General features: G+C 35.9%; 3 protein-coding genes across 10 annotated transcripts; 1 reads left to right on the top strand and 2 right to left on the bottom strand.

Moving 5' to 3' along the window:
• The first annotated feature begins 2,477 nt into the window (after positions 1 to 2,477).
• On the top strand, positions 2,478 to 5,025 carry UMAMIT12 (nodulin MtN21 /EamA-like transporter family protein). Its single transcript, XM_059572873.1, has 7 exons — positions 2,478 to 2,899; positions 3,003 to 3,065; positions 3,144 to 3,260; positions 3,503 to 3,743; positions 3,841 to 4,002; positions 4,410 to 4,561; positions 4,636 to 5,025. The coding sequence occupies exons 1-7, from the start codon at positions 2,703 to 2,705 to the stop codon at positions 4,868 to 4,870; spliced, it is 1,167 nt and encodes a 388-aa protein (XP_059428856.1). The 5' UTR covers positions 2,478 to 2,702; the 3' UTR covers positions 4,871 to 5,025.
• On the bottom strand, positions 4,843 to 9,946 carry LOC132162598 (uncharacterized). 6 transcript variants are annotated; one of them, XM_059572867.1, is made up of 7 exons: positions 9,789 to 9,946; positions 9,194 to 9,400; positions 6,937 to 8,211; positions 6,785 to 6,853; positions 6,452 to 6,650; positions 6,229 to 6,322; positions 4,843 to 5,319 (listed from the first exon to the last, which is right to left on the bottom strand). In XM_059572867.1, exons 2-6 carry the CDS (start codon positions 9,194 to 9,196, stop codon positions 6,252 to 6,254), a joined length of 1,617 nt encoding a protein of 538 aa, XP_059428850.1. In that variant the 5' UTR covers positions 9,197 to 9,400; positions 9,789 to 9,946; the 3' UTR covers positions 4,843 to 5,319; positions 6,229 to 6,251. The 6 variants fall into 6 exon arrangements, with proteins under 6 accessions (XP_059428850.1, XP_059428847.1, XP_059428848.1 ...); XM_059572864.2 differs by lacking the exon at positions 4,843 to 5,319 and adding an exon at positions 5,326 to 5,457; XM_059572865.1 differs by lacking the exon at positions 4,843 to 5,319 and adding an exon at positions 5,896 to 6,151.
• Positions 9,947 to 13,198: 3,252 nt separating this feature from the next.
• On the bottom strand, positions 13,199 to 19,145 carry LOC132162599 (DNAse I-like superfamily protein). 3 transcript variants are annotated; one of them, XM_059572870.2, is made up of 11 exons: positions 19,009 to 19,145; positions 17,952 to 18,048; positions 17,783 to 17,870; positions 17,626 to 17,694; positions 17,241 to 17,301; positions 17,002 to 17,106; positions 15,571 to 16,021; positions 15,280 to 15,476; positions 14,982 to 15,090; positions 14,637 to 14,785; positions 13,199 to 14,098 (listed from the first exon to the last, which is right to left on the bottom strand). In XM_059572870.2, the coding sequence occupies exons 2-11, from the start codon at positions 17,979 to 17,981 to the stop codon at positions 13,813 to 13,815; spliced, it is 1,545 nt and encodes a 514-aa protein (XP_059428853.2). In that variant the 5' UTR covers positions 17,982 to 18,048; positions 19,009 to 19,145; the 3' UTR covers positions 13,199 to 13,812. The 3 variants fall into 3 exon arrangements, with proteins under 3 accessions (XP_059428853.2, XP_059428854.2, XP_059428855.2); XM_059572871.2 differs by lacking the exon at positions 19,009 to 19,145 and adding an exon at positions 18,574 to 18,602; XM_059572872.2 differs by lacking the exons at positions 17,783 to 17,870; positions 17,952 to 18,048; positions 19,009 to 19,145 and having other exon boundaries at positions 17,002 to 17,137; positions 17,626 to 17,640.
• Between the last annotated feature and the right edge of the window lie 814 nt (positions 19,146 to 19,959).

Here is a 19,959-nt window from a genome sequence, read left to right as displayed (position 1 = left end):
TCGCCTAAAATATATAGCTCGACTACGATTTTCACCTATTTTTGCATGTAAACTTATTACCATTCAATTAGTCCTCTCATCATTTTGTTATTTTTTTGGTTTCCTTCCGATGGAAACTAGCTGATGAATAGGTTAAGAGAATAGGGAAGGGGATGGATCTGAGCATGGAGAGTGTCTGTTAATTTCGTTGATTAAAAAAAAGAAAAAGATATGAAATCAAAGTAATTACATTTATTATTGATTATTTGTGCTTTGGATTGGCTGTGTAAAGTACAACTGATTCAAATGCTTGGAATTGCAAAAGAGAGAAGTCAATGAATACTTGAGTCTAGGATATATATATATATATATGATATCCTTCAATTGCTATTTGGTCAAACAAATTTCTGATATAAGTTTTCTTTTAGGTTGAGTGATCGTTAATTAAGAAATGAAATCTGAATCAAGTGGGAGCATTAAATAAAATAAAATAAAGAAAAAGAGGGAGAATAACATGTAGGATTTATAGCGGTTCGACTTTAGGGATAGTGTTGGATAAAGTTGCATCTTTATAATAAAATACAATATTGTAGCAAGTGACGTATCATATACAGGATAAAAAGATCCCAAAAATTCAAATTCTCCCATACAAGCAATATGAAAAAGAATTCCTGAATATTCTAGCACAATAAATAAATTATATTAACAGAATTTCTTTTTCTTTTAAAATTAAGAAAAAATTTCACAAAACCCATGAACTTCCACTCGTTTTGACACTACCTCCTCAAAGTTTAAAAACTCTCAATTAAGGAAGGGTATCAAACTTTCAATTACCCGAGTCTATTATAATTTTTAGTTAACTTTTATCAAAATTTTCCAAATGCCTCTATTTTATTTTTATTTTTTTATAAAAAAAAATTAAGATAAAGATGTTTTTTAAATTAAAATAAAGGGGAAACTTTAGTTTGATCCCATGAACTTTCAGCCAATTTGACAACGCCCCCTTCAACTTTCAAATCTCTTACTTTGGACCCCTGAACAAAGTCTCCCTCAACGTTAAACTCAAACTGAAGTTTCCCCTAAAATAAATAAATAAACACCTGAATCTTTACAATTTTTTTTTTATTTTTTTCTAGTAAAAAACAGGGGTATTTTGAGAATTTCAACTAGATTTAACAGAAAATTCTAACATAATGGGCTAATTAAAAGAAATTGAAAGTTCGATACTCTTTAAACTTTGGAAGAATACTTTCAAAACGCGTGAAAATTTAGAAAATTTTACGAAATTTTTCCTAAAAATTAAATTTAGACTGTTGAAACGTCCACTAAATCCTAAGTAAAAGAGACAGCCGCATGCTGCAGCGCACATCAATAATGAAACATTGTGACGTTTAATCGGTGACGAAGAAATATACTAATGTTTGATATTGGGAGAGGCACTGAAGGTGTAAATAATGGATTCCAAATCGGAGGTGGCAGGGCAGCAATCAGCATAAAAGCACATGCAAACAAAAACCATCGTGGCCTTAAGATTTATATAAATAGTGGGATTTTACGTGCCCAACATAAGTTTGACCGTGGAGTACAAGGTGTTTTAGTTTTTACATTGAAAGTGGAAAGAATATGCAAAAGAGATTCTTGTGTTGGAAATGGCCACCTCCCTTTCTGTTTTTCTACGAAATTTTTTATCAATCGTGCCACCACCTTTAATAATGTTCATAAGCAAAAGCCCTTTATTCATCTCCTTCAACATATTAATCTCTCCTATAATTATCAGATTTTCTTTTTCTTTTTTATTTTATAAGAAGGAAAAAGTGAGGTTAAAATATATATATATATATATATATATATATATATATATATATATATATTTGAAAAATAATATTTAAATATAATAGAGAGTAAGTTAGAAAAAATAGTAACTAAAATAAAAGGTTGCATTTTTTTACTAATTATTTTAACTAATAATATTGCTAGAGATGCTTTAACATATAGGTCTTGAGAGTCCGTTTGAAATTGCGGTTTCAATAAGTGCGATTTTAAAAATTGTAAAGGCGTTTGGTAAAACATGTTAAAAATAACTTTTTTTATCAAATATTTGTTATGTGAATCGTGATTTTGATTTAAATCCGAACTTTTTTATATAAGCACCTCCTGACATGCTTGTAGAAATCGCAGATTGTTAAATAACACATTACGTTTTGCAATATCTTTTAAAAACACAGATTATTTTTGCGAAATCGTAATTTAAAACGTACACTGAATTTTTTTTAATAAATGCCCAAAAGTCAAGCCTACAAAAAAAAAAAAAAAATTGAAATAGTGAATTTAAAAACGATAACACAAATAAGGAGGGTTGTCAAATAATTGAAAACAACTTTAAAAATGGATAGCAAAGCAATTCCACCAGCGGAAAGTGGCCCTCAACAAAGCCAAAAAACCATTTATATAAATGAATCACTGGGGCTGAAAGCTTTCTCAAGCAAGAGTACCAACAAATGGTTATAGAGATGATAATTGTTAGAGTAATAATTTTGAGTTTTTAAAGATAGTAGTGCAGTCCCCAGCTTTGAAAAATATTACCGTCTACATAAGCAGGACCCCATTGCTACCACCATTAGGCTACTCTTGTGAGCAACTAGATAATAAGATTTGTTGTTTCATTATTTAACTGAAGCTCCAGCAATCTGATCCAGTGGGAGGCAGCGGCCATACAATTCAAGATGGAGAACCAACCACAAACCACGTTTGATAGAATTAAACCATTTCTGGCTGTTATATTCTTGCAGTTTGGGTTTGCAGGAATGGATGTTCTCTGTAAGGCTGCCTTAAACAAGGGGATGAGCAATTACGTCCTTGTTGTCTACCGCCATGTCGTTGCCACCGTCGTCATTGCCCCCTTTGCAGTCATTCTAGACAAGTTCTCTCTCTCTCTCTCTCTCCAAAGCACATCCAGACAGACACAGGCAACACTCAACAGACGACTAATTTTTTTTTTTTTTTGTTGCATGTTTTATTTACAGGAAAGTAAGGCCAAAGATGACACTAGCAATCTTCACCAAAATAATCGTGCTCAGCTTATTGGAGTAAATTTTCTATACTACTAACCAAGTTCTTCCTACTAATATTTCATGTATATATCTTATATCTTGTTCTCTTGGCAGGCCAGTAATTGACCAGAACTTGTATTTCCTGGGAATGAAGTACACTACAGCAACTTTTGCAGCCGCTATGACCAATATTCTTCCTGCCCTTACATTTATAATGGCCTGCATTCTTAGGTAACTAAAGCATAAATCTCTAAGAGACAAGATAAGAGTAACAATTGCCATACAATTGAGATGACGTGATAGTGAAAACCAGCCTTCAAATTTTTTTTTTTTTTTTTTGTACTGATCCAAACGCTGAGTTTCAATGCCATATTTCGTATACTAATCTACGACTAACTTTACTGATAGAATAGATGACTAAGCCGTCCATTCCTCTTCTCAATGTAAACCATTGTTTTTATCTGTCTTCCCAGGCTTGAGAAGGTAAGATTTAAAAGTATCCGCACCCAAGCTAAGGTGATAGGGACCATAGCAACGGTTGCAGGAGCCATGGTCATTACACTGGTAAAAGGCCCCGTTATTGAGCTGATCTGGACGAAAGGAAAAACTTACCACGAACAGCAACAGGCTGCAGCCAATCTTCAACATTCAATTAAAGGTTCCATAATGATCTTCATTGGCTGCTTCAGCTGGGCTTGTTTCATGATTCTGCAAGTAAAGTGTTTCTCCCCATCATATATTATATACGTATCACTACATGAAAAATTTCACGGATCTCATAATATAACAACCTCATGCTCTGTTTCTCCAGGCAATCACACTAAAAACATACCCTGCTGAGCTCTCTCTTACAGCTTGGATATGCCTGTTAGGCTCAGCCGAAGGTGCCGTAGTGGCGCTAGTGATGGAAAGGGGAAAAACTGCCATCTGGTCAATAAATTGGGATGTCAAATTACTGGCAGCTCTCTACAGTGTAAGATTATAAAACTAACTAATTTTATACTCATCTATAAATTGTCATCTTTGTAGAGACTTCCTCTTAAGTTACTCTATGAGCACCTTCGATCATACCTAACCAACAGGGATCATATACCACCAACGGGGTTACATAACCTAAAATAGCCCAACAGGCCTAGACACTATCTCTCAAACCCCAACCTTGTTGAAAATCTTTTCTGCCTTACCTGTCCAGAATTCCAGACCCATCAAAGCAATAGTTCGCCTAAAGTGATGCATCTCACAATCCAAAGGGAAAAGCCATTCCTATTTTCATTTCTCCATTGACATGTGAAAAAAGATCATGTCCAAAGAAAAATCAGATCCTAGTCAAGCAAGTAGTATATATTCAACTCTTTATATCTAGAAAATACATGTATGCAGGGCGTAATCTGTTCAGGACTGGCTTATTATATCCAAGGAGTAGTAATGAAAGACAGAGGCCCTGTTTTTGTGACGGCTTTTAGTCCCCTATGCATGGTTATTGTTGCTGTCATGGGCTCCATCATCTTGGCTGAGCAAATGTATCTTGGCAGGTAACTATCAAGCTTAATCCACCACCACAACCACACGAGAACAGAGTGACTAACTAATTTGATCAATTGTACAGGGTACTTGGTGCTGTTATCATAGTTGCGGGCCTATATCTTGTTGTGTGGGGCAAAAGCAAAGATTACAAGTCCCAAACCCCATCAACCAATGAGCAAATAGCGCTGGATTTACAAATAATACATGCAGGTAACACTGGAAAAGAAAACTTTAATCATGGGGTTGTCACAATTGACGTCTCTGGGGTGGAGACAAATAAACAACAAGAAAAGCAAAGGAATCCAGTCACTTGCTAATTATGAATTTCCTGAAGAGTTCCATGCACCTCACAGTTCTATGTATCAGGCTGTCACATCTATTAATGTTGTATGCTTTACTAAGTTTTTTCAATAAGTGTAACATAATCTCCAACGGAGATGCAAGGAAAATGACAATTAACATAAAACCATAATGATACAGACTTTGATCAGTCTCCACAACTTTCCAACTTAAATGTGACTGAATAGCATTCGAGTCTGAATATAATGGAAGGAAGATGAGATGACCAATTCCAAGAGAATATAATCACTTGCGACAAGTGACGTGAAGTCAAATGAGCACCTCCCACAATCTGTGACTAGATGATCATGCGCTGAATCTACTATGATGACCTACCATCTCATTCCCTCACGAGACATCAATATGGTAGGAGAAGCATTAAATAATGGCCAAGCATTTCCCCCATCTTGCACTATGTACACAACATCTACAGTTGATCCAGAAGCACAATGTTAATTCTTACAGCCTCAACATCCCTTATTTTAGAATCTGCCTTCCTAAGATCCTTAGTTAAAAGCGCTAGTCCATCATATCCTCGTCATTGAAAAATGGAGAACACCCGATTCTGTGAACAAATGCCACAATATGATATGATGGTTCTATTTTTTTTATTTTTTGATAAGTACATAACATAATGGTTCTAAAGAATGGACTGAATTAAAATAGGGAGTTCTACTGCCATGGGGAAAGACAAAAAAAAAAATAGACAAGGAAAGAGAGAATAAGGAGAATTTGAAATTTAAATCAAAGCGATAAAAGAATTTAGGTTCCCAAAACATGGCTCAACCTAATTGATACGATTTGTATCCAACATGTTAACAACACAGTTGAAGCTTCATAATATTGATGATGCTGCCTTGCAGCCTACCACTTCAATATTTTTGATAAGATAAGAATATAATTCAGGATTAAAATGAATCAGTAATATTACAGAGATATTTTTGACAGGGTACAAAGAGAATGAAGAAAACCTCAAAAGATATATCATACTCCTAGATCTCCCTTGCAAAATGATACCTTCCATTAGTGAGCACACCATATACAACCAAGATAAATGAAAATGATGAGAGTGCATAATACCCAAAGTAACAAAAAGATCTCCCTTTCTGGTAACAACTAACACATCTTAAATTTCATTTTTCTTCAAGATAGAATGGACTACAGCCTTCATCATACATCACCCCCAGGGCACCCCAACCCAAAAAAAAAACTGTCATCTTACATGATCTCCTAATCCATGTGCCTCGACCTCAAGAGCCCTTAAGTTAGTGGTGCAATCAGTACAAGGTATAGCCAAAGAGATTACTTCTATGCACAAAACGAAGATGATCCCTACCTCACAATTTGAATGAGCTTGCTTCATGAAAATTGTTTCCCCTCATCCTTTCCATATATACGCTGAAGTTCACGCGTAGCGGCTAGAAAGGATTCTGAAAGCATAAAGAAATGGAGTCATGAGAAGAAAGACACACACGTACATACAACAGAAGAAAGTGGAGAATGTTAGACAGTCAAAAAGTCTGAAGCAGCACATTATTGAACTAGATAGTTTGCATCACCTTTCCAAAGGCGGAAGGACTTCTGATTGATAGGTGAACCAGTTATAGTCTGAATCACCTCAAACAACATGTTTTGAGGTGTGCTCCTAAGCTCTTGGACAATCCCATAAATTGTCTTCCCATTCTCGAAGTAGATGTGATTATTTGGATGTTTTGTTTTGCATCCAGCATGACGCTCAAATTCATATGCATTGATCACCTACAAAATATGTTGAGCAGTCAAATGGGTCAAAAAATTGTGCTTAAGACTTCCTTTAACACCACAATAAAATATCCATAACCTTAGTTAAGTTAACCAGTCTACTGGGTGGCACTAATACTGAACAAGCTTACCTTAGAGAAGTTACATGACTGACAGCCACATGAATATCCGGTACCTTTTATAATACCATGAAGTTCCTTCTAACATGCACAGAAGAAACCAGAGATGTTATCAATGATAAGCTAATTCAAAAGATAGAAAATAAGCGAGAACTGATATTTACCTCCCTTGACCAAGCAATATACTTTACAGGAACTCCATCCAGCATACCAGTTGATAACAAACTTCTGACATTGGATGGGAAGTTGTTTGGAGGAATCTTCTTTGACATTTTCAGATCGTCTTTCTTTTTGGAAATATTTTCAGTTCCAGAAGCAGTTATCTGGGAAGTTCTTGCATGTGCATCAGCATTTGATTGAACCAATTCTGTTGCGTTTACTACTTCTGATCTTTGGACGGAGGGATGACCCATCAACAGTTCATATCCAGACATGAGCCTTCCTGAGGGATTAGCATCTTCATCATCATCATAGCCACCAAAGGATATGATAGTACTCTCTCCCTTATTGCAAGAGTGACCAACTGATAGTGTACTGTTTTCACCCTTAGTGTAAGCATGAACAATTGGTGCAGAAGTGTCTTCCTCCTTATTGAAGATGTGGCCTGTTGCTATGGTATCGTCATCTGCCTTGTCATAGGTTTGACCAATAGAAATGATATTGTTGCCACCCTTGCTGAATGTATGACCTGATGATATGGTATTGGTGTTTCCTTTGTATGTTTGACCCATTGATAAGTCGTCATCCCCCTTGTTATAAGGTTGTCCCATTGACATAAAATTGTTATCCGCTCGGTCATAGATGTCACCTATAGATATGATGTCATCCCCTTTGCTATAAGTGAGACTCATAGATATTGAATTGTCATCTGCCTTGTAAGCATGAGTTGCCATCATGGTACTGTTATCCTCCCGATTATAGGCATGTACCATCGGTACAGACATGACATTTTCAGAGTCCTTAACCTGGCTAACTTTAACTTTTCTAAATGCACCATAGTTTAGATCTGACCTAGGATCTTCCAGTGTATGTGACATCGATAAACCAAACGAGGGATCGTTCCCAAATGCATCCTCATTAACTTTTCTTCCCACATCCATTTTTTCTGTGCTCAGTGATGGAATATTTCTGTCGTCAAAATTAGCAGTCCTGGTTATCTCAGAATCTAATAACCGCTCAGTGAATTGGCCAGAGAATGATTGAAAACTTGAAGCATTTCCCCATGAAGAAACATTTGAGTTTAACATTCCTGAAAATAGATTGTTGGTCGGACCCCCCGTCGCCTGTTTCTTGTTAGGGAACAGCTCCACCTCAGGGCCATCCATGAACCACTGATGAGAACGCTTCAGCTCAATTCTAGAAGAATTATCGTAAGCCATCTCACTATCATTTAGACCTCCAGCGCCCTTTGCCATCCAGAAGCCCTGATTCTGAAAAGACTGTCACAAATAATTACTTACAGAGATTCCATACCATATAACTAAATGAAAAAAGGATAGTGAGAACACCTGCTATTAGTATAAAGTAAATAACAAGCTATGATCAATGTGCCATTCAGATAGTCTGCATCACATCTTCTTAACCAATCAGTACAACTATTTCAGTTTCAACATTACTTTAGGAAAAATCAACAATATTAGTTTAAACGTTACACTGATGCTGCTAAAAAAACAAATTAATATGCCACTTGTAAAGCCTAGATGCTGAATGCGACCTTCAACACTAACTAGTACTAATTATTTCAAAAGTCAAAGGGTCCCTTTAAACTTGAAAGAAAGACGAAGATTCAAATGCTTGTTTTCCACTTATGTTGACAAGTCCTGCTTAACTCTTATAAAAAAATATATATATATTATTTACATTCAGGTTTAAAGCCCTCCATTACGACACAGGAAGAACTCAAGTTGTGGGGTTTGTCTACTATCTTGCACTCCACAATTCTGCAAAACAACAAAACACTTAAATTTATGGGAACAAAGATTATGTCTGTCAAACTTAACCAGCCTGACAAGTGAGAAGCATCTTTCATTTTAATGCTAGAAGCATCCTAGATCCTCTCAGGATTTGTCAGTTGTAGAAAGAATTGAGGGAAATAAAAAGGGAATCTTCAAACATGACTTCCTTTCTCGATCATAGCATTTTCATTTCCCTCCATTCAACCTAAGAACCAATAGAAGGGCCAGACAGCTTACTAGGACACATTCAACAGATCAATGGAGCATGCACATACACAGACACGCAAGTGCAAAGTTTAATTGAATTTTTTTAAAACAAATTCGAAAGTCCCATCCAAATGGTCCCCATTACTTCTGCCGGAACTTCAAACAAGGAGATACAAGCTCCAACTCCCATGGCTCATAAAAATGCATTTCAAAGCTCTGTTTTCAGACCCAAATTTCATAGAAGGGATGCAAAACTTACCATTTTTATTGTACTTGCACTTCCTTAGCCGGTTGGATGATCCAGTTAATAGCTATATACACACCCTTCGGAACGCAAAAGTTGCTATCAATAAAGCAAAATTTCTCCACAGCAAATACTACATAACCGTTCAAAAAGCATTAATACTTCACAGAACTATGATCCGTCGTAGACAACTAAGCTCGCTGCCAATTATCCAAAACTTATCTGCCAAAAAAAAAACGAAGAAAATACAAACAATGAGACAATTCCGCAATAATTTACTCCATTCTCTGTAATGTAGAACAAGAAAACGAAATCAGAGTAATGAATCTCAAATTTCCATAATGCACGAAAGGAAAAAGTTCCACTCAAATAAGCCCAATGCAAGTATGAAGCTTACTTGAAGTGAAAGTATAGATTAATAGCATCAGAAACAAAAGCAATCATAACACTTCTGCGATGAATTCACTCAAAAGTAAAAATTCAAGAATATTCGTTCCTTTTCCTCCATTTTCAGAGCAACCAAACAAATACATAATAGAAAAACAAATCCAATGAAACCCTAACCCTGCTCTGAGTATAGAAAAAATGCAGAGATCTCCGTGATGCGCACCTGTCGCGAGAATGATCGAAAAGACGGCCCGATCACCTTATGATCAGTGCGCGGAGACCAAATAACTCTCCGGCGGCCATCTACCGGGAATGACGCCGGCGATAGTACGGTCGGGGGATTGCGGCGAGATGAGGAAGTTTGGAGTCGATTTGAAGCTTTTGATTTTGTTTTTTTTTTTTTTTTCCTCGGGAGAAAGATATAAGATGGTGCTCCGCACGATCACAATTCCTGGAGCCTTATCGTGGCCGTACACGTGGGCTAGACCTTTAGAGCATTCCAAGCTCTCAGCATCTTCCTCGTCATTTTCCATAAATTTAGGGAACCAAACTATTTTTCACCTCCCTATTCAAATATCCCTTTATAAAATTCCCTACAACATTAAAATATTATTTGTTTTACTTTTTTTTTTTTTTTGGATCCGGCTTACATGCTGTTATTTTAATAACAGCATATATGCTGTAATTGAATCAACGGTTAAGATTGAATTTTAAAGTTGACTTACTTTTAGAAGCATTTAATAAGAAATAGAACATGAAATTTTTTTTTGAAAAATTCAATCTTAACCGTTGATTAAACTACAGCATACATGCATGTAAGCCAAATCCTTTGTTTTTATATTCATTTATTTTACATAGGAAAGTGTGAGGAGAGAAAATGTCATTTTATGATTATAATAAACCATGTGAATTGCTACATTGGTTCAACTATAGCAATCTTAATGTAGAGGGAAGATATAGGGAAATTGTTGTAGGTGAGTTTTTGTGATTTTTTGTGTTGGAAAGGGAAGCAACTTTAGGGTAGCTGCTGTGAATGCCCTAATTACAATCAGTGTTGAAGGTATTAAAAGCCATGAAGGTGATGCGTTTAAAGTCTGTTTGAGATTGCATTTGAGAAATAAATTTTTTAAGTCAAAAATAACTTTTGAGCAAAAGCTTTATTTTTAAGCTTTTGTCCAAAGTGCGCTTTAGCCATTTTTTAGGATTTTTTTTACCCTTAAAAGCGCTTTTTAATTTTTTTACCAAACGAACACTTTTTTTTTTTTTTTTTTTTTTTTCAAACTGACTTTTTGAATGTTAAAACCACTTTTATGCCTATTAAATTCAATCTCAAACAAGCCCTTAAAGTGGACCGAAACGTAGCTTAATGACTCTAAGAGAATTATGGCCTTACCTTAAAATTTACTAAATGGATTCTTAAATTTTAAATTTTATCAATTAACTTCTTAAAGTTACAATTCTCATCAAAATCTCTAATTTTCGTAAAATTTCAAATTGTCTCGTCATGTCATATCCAATTAAAAAATTACACGTGTCTTTATATATATATATGAAAAATGTTATTTAATAGATTGTTATATGACTATCATAAAACTGAAATAATTTAGCAATAAAAATCAATCATTGATTTATTTTTTTACAAGATTTTCAAGAAGTGGTCACCCGGACCCCCTAGATTTGCTAGAGGAGCGGTGGAATCAACCTTCAAGGCCAGTGGGGGTAGTTCAATAGGCCTATATTGTTCAACCACCCTAAAAAAACTATTTTTTCTTTTTTTATATTTATATTTATAATTTTCTTTCTACTTTCATATTGATCTTTATTTTTTCTTTTTAAAGGAATGCATGTTGCATTTTGATTGGAAGTGACGTGGCAACGCCGTTATAAATTAAATAAAAGGTGCATAGGATGATCTATTCGATAACGGTTCTAATCTTATAGAGTAAATTGATAAAATTTAAATCTTAAAAAGCGATTTCATTGAAAGACCTCTTTAATATTTTTTCATTATTTTATTTGAGCTACTACTTTGTTTCTTTTCCTATTCTCCTATCTAACAACAAGAGGCAGAGAGAATTTATGGATTCTTAATTATAAGAAATCCCGATCCTTTATTAGTACCCAATTACACTTACAATTTTTCAACAAGTACGATATTAACATCATGAACTATCATTTTCAAGGAAGAGTAGTGATCTTTGGAAGATACTAATCATTTTATTATGATTTGATGTCCTTGATTTATTGTATTTGAACAAGACCACTTGAAGCATATTGTCCATCTTATTTAAAATGTTTAGTAAAAAATAACCTAATGATTTCCTATGTTTTAGTTTAATTTGCTTTTCACAGTGGAAAATATTAGGTGCTAACACTATTGATGTTCTCCTAGTGTTCTTATCGTCATAGGTGGATATTATTTTTTTAAAACAAATTGAGAGAAATAAAGGAAGTTTCTTTTTTATTTTTTTAAAAGGAAAATGCTAAGTGTTCTCTTGGTGTCCTCCCAACTGTGATGTGACTTTTAAAATTATTGTTGAATTTGATATTATTATTATTATTATTGACTTTTAATCTACACCTAATATAATCCTAATATACACCTAAAATTAGGAGGACATTAGGAAACACTAGGAGAACACCTAACATATCCCTTTCATAGTCAATAGAATATTTAAGTTAGTAAACAAGATTGGTAAAAGTTTGATTGATGATATGTGTCATCTTATCATAGACTTTCATAGTGTCATCTCATTGGTTTTAAGCATGTATACTTGGGCTCATCTCTAAGCAGTAAGAATCATCTAATGGAGATACTCTTTATCATTTTTAGAAATCTTATAAATCTTCAAGAATCAAAATCCCCTTGTGAGAAGAAAACTAGAGGGTTATCAAGAATCTAATTTATTTTCATAGATTTTTTTTTTTTTTTTTTTGGACATGTCCGCATGAAGGGAGAGAAGTTGAGAAAAATGATTCAAACTAGTGACCTTCGTTTCGTGAGGCATGACACCCAACCAATTGAACTATCCTTGAGGACATTATGATAAATGTTAGCCCACCATTGTTGCTCAATTTTTTATTATTTTTTTACATGTCTACACAAGAGGAGGGATTCAAACTTAGTGACCTTCGCTTTATGAAGCGTGGTTCCTAACTGATTGAGGTACCTCTTGAAGACGGAAAATAAAGAATTTAGCCCACTAAATGATGCTGGTATTTTGGGGATTTAAGCCCATGCTAGATTGATTGGAGACCCATATTGGAGGCCCATACTTTTATCATGCTCATGCTGCCTGCAAAAACTCCCTGAAAAAAGCTTGTCTTTTCCAAAATTTCATGCCAAATGAAAGATCCTGGTTCCTTGTTATTCCGTGCCTAAATTTTTTTATTTTTTTATTTTTCCAATTATTTTTATTTTTATTTTTTATTCAATGTTGAGAAAGGAAAAATGGAATAACAAGAAAATAAAAAAACAAAGACCGCATAGTTTTCCTAAGAACAGTTGGAAATTGGTTAAATAAATGATTTAACCTATCAAACGAACCGAAACAGCAAAAAGAGATTGTATTAAAAGGCAAAGTTCCATAAACGAAACAAAACCCAAAATAGTTCCGCATGACCATCTATAGTGCCTAAAGAAGAGTTAGAAATAATAATAAAGGGCTAATAAAAGGTTCTTTTACCCGAACAAGAGAGCCCGAGACACTCGATTAAAATGGAATGTCATAAGAGCAATAAGACACAAAGCAATTCACATGTTAGTAGATTTGGAATAACAGATACAAAATTTCATCATTTAGGAAAATACTGCAGACAACAAACTTGTCATCTTTTTACTGTACACTTCTAGTTTGATCTATATTTATCCCTCACTATCTGCCTCCTCTTCCCCACGCCCCACAAAAACAAATGAATGAATAAAGGACCCCCCCAATCCCCATTCTTCTGCAAAAGAACCAAATAGACTTTAAACACACTCCTCGGATTCTCATTTGATCATCATCTTCCTCACTCCTATTATATTATTTACAACTTTTCACCTACGTATCAAAATTTTGCACTGCCACGAGCATGCCCCCCACACCCACGTGCTTTTATAATGATAAGGAAGAGAAAGAAACATCACCCACCATTCACGCCGGCCCCAACAGTTTAAAATGCAGTGGACGCAGGCCGTGTCAGTGAGATGCTCGTCGGTGGCTCGAGCTTTTTCTGTCAAATCTGTCAGAGTACTACAGACCGACTCAAAACCTGGAGGAGGCGGTTTTTAAGCAGCTTTGTGCCCGCGTAAGCAGCAGAATTTCTTCGGCTTGGATTTTGACAGCACATGTCGATGATGCCAAGGGAGTGTTTGTCGTCGACGGTTTATTTGTGCAGGATTTGGCCGCGGCGACCACTTTGTTCTTGTTTGCAATGTCCACGTGGACTGAGAATAGTGAATATACGGGTCTGTGGTCTGAGAATCTGGACTCCCCTCTCAAATACCACATTTGCTTTAGCCCTTCCCCTTTCCACAAAATCCTGTCACACCTGTCCAAAAAAAAAACCCAAATCAAATTGCTTGCGTGTCGTGTTTCATGTCAGTTACTATGAAATGGGTGTGACTATGAAATGGATGTGAAGAGTAGCGTGAAGGGTGGACATCAGTTGTTTGATTGGATGGAAGAAAATTATTATAAGTAAACATAACATGCAGACAGATTGCTTCACATAACAACATGCGGCAAAAAACATTAAACAAAGTGACAACTTGGTTGAGGCCTGTAATATTTTTAATCAAGAACAGATAACTAGCAGAGTCAATGTATGCATCTTACACGGCAGTAAGATAATATTCAAATCTCTCAATCTCTCCATCTCTGTCTCACACCCACTTGCATAATAAATTAATGAAGCAAATGATGCACTGCACATGTTTCAGTTTCTTTCTGTTGACGTATTCAGATATAATAAACACTAAAAAATGAAATGCTTGAAAGCCGTTTGAATACAACATGACAGCAGCATAAGTCAACTCACACTCATCTAAGAAATCTTGTTATTTGTTAATGAAATTTTGGAAATTTACCAGGCAGGAGTTCGTCGTTTCTCTTTGGATTTAGAGGACTGGACAACATAATTGTTAGAATTGGTTAGGTATTTGTAAGTTGGAGCAAAATATATCTTCCCTTCAACCCACCCTTTAAATACTCGACCAGCTCTCTGCTCCATCTTTAGCTGCCAACAGAATTTAGTCAACACATTAGATTGGATAAATGCAGGGCTTTTTTCATAGAGAAGATTGTTGATCTTCTTGGGTAAATTCCAATCCAATAGTGATGTGATTGGCAACATAATGTTGAAAACAACAGCATCCAAAAACAAAAGCATTTTATGTTAAGCGCCACAAGTTTAGTTTAGATCACTCACTCACCTGATCCTTCTCTAAAAGTGTCTGCCAATCATGCCTCTTTAGCAGCTCATGCATATCTCCACAACCAGCTGCGAGCCGGTAATTTAAATCCCCGAGCCAAATAATCTTGCTGAATTGAAGAAAAAGCAGAGGGGCCAGTAAGAAAATTGATTGTTTTATCCATAAGAATGTGTGGCTGCAACTTCTTGATAAGAAAAGTCAATGATTTAGCAGTTGTATGCTTTCAGTGAGATAGTTAACATCAACCGTGCATTCTTGTGAGTCCATGGAAAGAATAAATATATGGAAATTGACTTACTCATGTTCCAAGATGGAATCAGGAGGAAGTGACTGTTCAAGGCCTCTTGATGAATGCAGAAACCTTGTTTTCTTTAGAATTTCTGCAACATCTGAATTTCGCCGGATCTCGTCGCCTTCTTTCTCCCCAGACGTCAAGTGGGTGCAAACAAAGCAGAATGTTGTCTGGTACAATGTCATGCTGATCGATATCGAGCCCTATTACCGACAGAAATGAAGATTAAGAATGTCAAACAACAAACCTATATTTATCAGAAAAGAAGCCAATTTCAGAAGATTTTGAATAGCAAACCTTATTCCCAAGATATCCCATAATGCCTCTGCCGACACAAGACACCTTCAAGTTGCTAATGTGTTTGCAAAGGTCCTCTCGAACCCACACGCATAGGAAGATTCCGACCATCTGCTTGCTTGCAGCCAGGCGGTAACGCGGCTGAGTTGGACTATCTTGCTCCCTAGACTTGGAATATTTGGTAGGCGAATACTCATCACTATAGCTCAAACCCAAATTTGAACCCACCAATTTTTGGAAATCCTTTTTACCAAGTTCATCTTCTAATGAAAGCAAGTCTGAGAAGCTGAGCCTTGGTTTCAAGCTCCCATCATCCGCCTGCGGCGAAACTTCTGCACTGGTGGCATTGTTGTTCAGTGCTTCACGAATCAAGGAAAGCCATTTGGCAGCTGGGCCGTTGTCCTCTGCGCCTAGCACATTCCCCGCATTAAGAGGGACGATTTCTTGGAACCTAAAAGCAAAAAAAAAATAATAAAATAAAATTTGATCAAGAAATAAAACAGTCACTTATGGTAACACCTTCTCTCTTATTTCCTTTCTACCTAAAAAGGAAAAACATTTCAACGCAAAACACTCCATTCCAACAAACTAAAAACTATTTTTGGTGGTGTTTAATAGCTCATCTTAACCATTAGTTTTTTTTTTTTTTTTTGTGATATAAAAGTGAAATGAGTTTTAATTTTTTTGTTAGTGTTTTAACAAATAACTTTTATGGTAAAACAATCAAAACTACTTTTACCTTTATGTCACATCAAAACATTTTTTCAACCGATACAAAAAAAAAAAAAAAAAAAAAAAGGAAGTTATCAAACACCACCATTTTCCAAACTACTACCCACTACTCTTTTGGTCGTGCATAAACAAGTAAATCTATAAATCATCCCCTCATCCGCCCCTCATCCTCTCAAATCCTATGTGGGGTAGTTCCCACAACATTAAATCAATTTTCAAGTATCAAATGTTGTGAGGACCACGACTATATATGATGAAAAGGGGATAGAAGGATGACTTATAGAATTGCTCTGAGCACACTAGTGATGAGTTGTGGCGACATCCATCTAGCCAACTCTATTGAATAATTCTCTTAGTCAATGGAGAAACTCGCTCGATTAGACTTTGTGCTAACCACGGCGGAGGCAGGTGAGATGCCCAATTTTCTTTGGTAGAAAATTGACATCGAAGTGATGTACAGTAGTTATAGTAGGTGAGAAAATTGATGAATACTTTCTATGCCAGTGTCTCTCTCATTATTAATAACTACTTGAGTAACACGTAGTCTACCGAAGTGACCATGTACGATTAATGCTTAGGCTTCCATTCATGGCCACAAAGGCTGCTTTATTAGAGTAAAAAGACAAGCGAAGAGAACAAGAAAAGTGGTCTTATCTTGGAATATGAGGAAGAAGAAAAAACAGTGAAAGCATCATTTACCCAATAACGTAGATGTCAGCAGGTGTGGGGGACCTCAGCCAATCTCTCAAGTTCAAGCCCTCGTGGGGTGTCTTCCCTCCGACATTCCATGTCCCCACGAACATCCTATATAATCCCAACTTTGCCACTGTCATCCCTTTCTCATATTCACATAATAAAATTCCATTCATGAAAAAGTATGAAATAATTTCGACAATTTATAGACAATAATAATAATAATAATAATAATATTCATTTACCTGAAATTATGTGTATCGGAGACGGTTGCTTCCGGCTCAGGATTTTCCTTCACCAACCACCCTTCCGGCCAGAAATTAAAACGAAGTTTGAGATTCAAAATCGAAGAAAAACACAAAAAGTACACAACATCGCACGTCCATTCAACCGTCCACGTGGCACGAAGCCACTACTCGTTCCCAACTAACCAGACGGGGCCCAACTAGAATCAAGGGGGAGCCCAGTGTTCCCGATGATCCCAAACTCATTCCCCTTTCCCCGATGTCCAATCATATTAGTGGAGCCGTCGATCTGACGGCTCGGACAGAGCACAGTACGTAACGAATAGACGGTAAAAGGCCGCAGCAGTAGGAAGGGAAACTACAGTGCCAATACACAGTAAAATACCTGAGAAATCTTCCGGTACGACGATGTAGCGGTCCTGGTCCGAGCAGCTCCGCCGTCGATCAGGTTTTTCTGGTCCCGAAATAGCAAGAACTTTCTTAATCCGAAACCGAAACTCAAAATTAATACCAAATATAAAATTAAATCCGAAAATGTTTACCTTTTATAGTGTAAGAGTCGGAGTAAAACTCGTCCCCTCCGCTCTGTATATTGAGCCATTTTCTCACCACAGTTCTCGGCCACGAAGACTGCGACATTAAACGATATGGGTTTTCAATAAGCCGATATATCGGCCGAGAACAAATTACATATAAAGATCAATTCCGTACCTTGGAGATCTTCCTGCGCTCAGCTCCCATTGTTCCACCGTCAAATCACCGAAATCGAAACGGAGTCCAATCACAGTCGCCAATCAGGAAACAGCCTCTGAAACGTGGAGGAAGCAATTTAAAGTAGAGTGTAAGCTTTATCCGAATCTATCCGGCAAGATATTTTCGATGAAAAAAATTAAGTTGAATACTCGAAAGTCTCCAAGAAGTGAGTGATTAATCAAACATCAAGGGGGTACTTTTTTTCCATTATTATTTTGAGAAAAAACAAAATATATAGTTATTTAGACGATATTATTGGCGTCAAATGGAGGATTCAACGGCAATTTAAAAGACCCAGTTGGAGGGTAAACGGAGACAGCTTCTGAGAGAAACAACAAAGGAAAAAAAAAAAAAAAATTAAATCAAAGAAAATAAAAATATTAATATTATATGCGAGAAAGAAGAGGCCAGGTACATCCTTTTGGAGAGAAATTTTTTCTTTTCTTTAGAAGCACCAGTTTTTCCCTTTACAGAGAGGAAGACAGAGTGGAAGATGAAGGATTAGAGAACCAAAAGCCATGGCTTTTTTTCTTTCTAGATCTTTAATCAAATCTCGATTAACCCATTTCAAAAAGCTCACCTTTTCGACTTTCTTCGATGCGGAGAAACTTCATAATCGACAACTAAGAAAGCCGATCGATCAAAACCCGGATATGAATATTTTAGAGTGTCAGAAACAATGAATTGGAAGTGAAATATACACCACAGAAAGGACCAAGAATCGGGAGGGTTTTGGGTAACCGTTCGGCTTAGATGAACAAGAATAACATACAGTAACAGAAAATAAAACAGAGACAATCAAAAGGAAAACAGAAAAAACAGAGTTCATAAGAAAAAGCGGGGCAATGAAGCAATCAAAAACACTATTAATGTTTGTCGGAAACAGGGGTCAACGACATTGCTAATTAGGGGATGGGTTTAAGGCACATTAGCGGAAAAAGAATGACATAATCAAGACGGGAAAAGATCAAAGTGTGCGCGTGAGATTGAAAAATCGATCGAGCTTTCTTTTTACCTTTCTAGTAAGAGAGAGAGTGATGGAAATCACAATTTGACGTGTGGTTCTTTCTCTCTTTGCCTCTTCCGGTTAGTGGAGACGAGAAAGAACAAAAATGCAGAACAAGCTTGGGGGTGTTCCTCGGAAAAGAAAAAAGGAGCAGTTGGTCCTCAAATTTATAAAGCGCAGATCCAAAAAAAAAAAAAAAATTGGAGAAAGTGCAGAGAGATTTGAGAGGGAGTGGGTATTTTAGTCATTTTAAAAATGACAGCAACCTGGGTACAGTAGAGTGTTAATGGAACTGAACCACCTATCCGTACGCGTGTCCGGTTTTATATAGCCCTATTGCCCAGCACTGTACTAGTTCCACAGCAGAAGAGCTTCTTTTGGAGAGACCTAACAGAGTGAATAATTCAGTGCTGTGTTAAAGTCCCCAATTCATCTACGTAATTGCGGTTACTGTAAAAAATGGTAAAGATGTAAGATATAGTAATACTGATGCAGAGAATTGAATTAGGGCAGCCTTGTTTCTTGTCAATCTGTGTCATATTAATGCAGATATTAAACTTTGACGGGTTTTTACGCAAAGTAATGTTAGACATTATTTTTTTATCTTTTTAAAATTAACGTGATTTTTAAAATTATCATTAAATTTTAAATGAAACATACTTGAATTTTGATTTAATGGTAATTTTGAAGACATCAGCTTTAAGAAGATAAAAAGATGATTTCTAGTATTACTCTTTTACATAATGTTAGAATTATGAAATGACCCGTCTTTAAATAATGATGAATGCTAAGTTTACAAACAAAATTTATAAATAAACTTTTACAACATAATATGGTACAACATGATTGAAAAAAAGATAAATTTAATTTTTGAGGAATCCAATCATAATGTGCCACATCATGTTGAAAAAAGTTTTTTTATAAAATTTGTTTATAAACCTCGCATTTTTTAAACAATAT

The sequence above is a fragment of the Corylus avellana genome, chromosome 10 (assembly GCF_965113065.1).
Source record: "Corylus avellana chromosome 10, dhCorAvel1.hap1.2, whole genome shotgun sequence".
In the NCBI taxonomy this organism is placed as follows: domain Eukaryota; kingdom Viridiplantae; phylum Streptophyta; class Magnoliopsida; order Fagales; family Betulaceae; genus Corylus; species Corylus avellana.
This window is presented reverse-complemented; position numbering and strand designations above follow the sequence as displayed.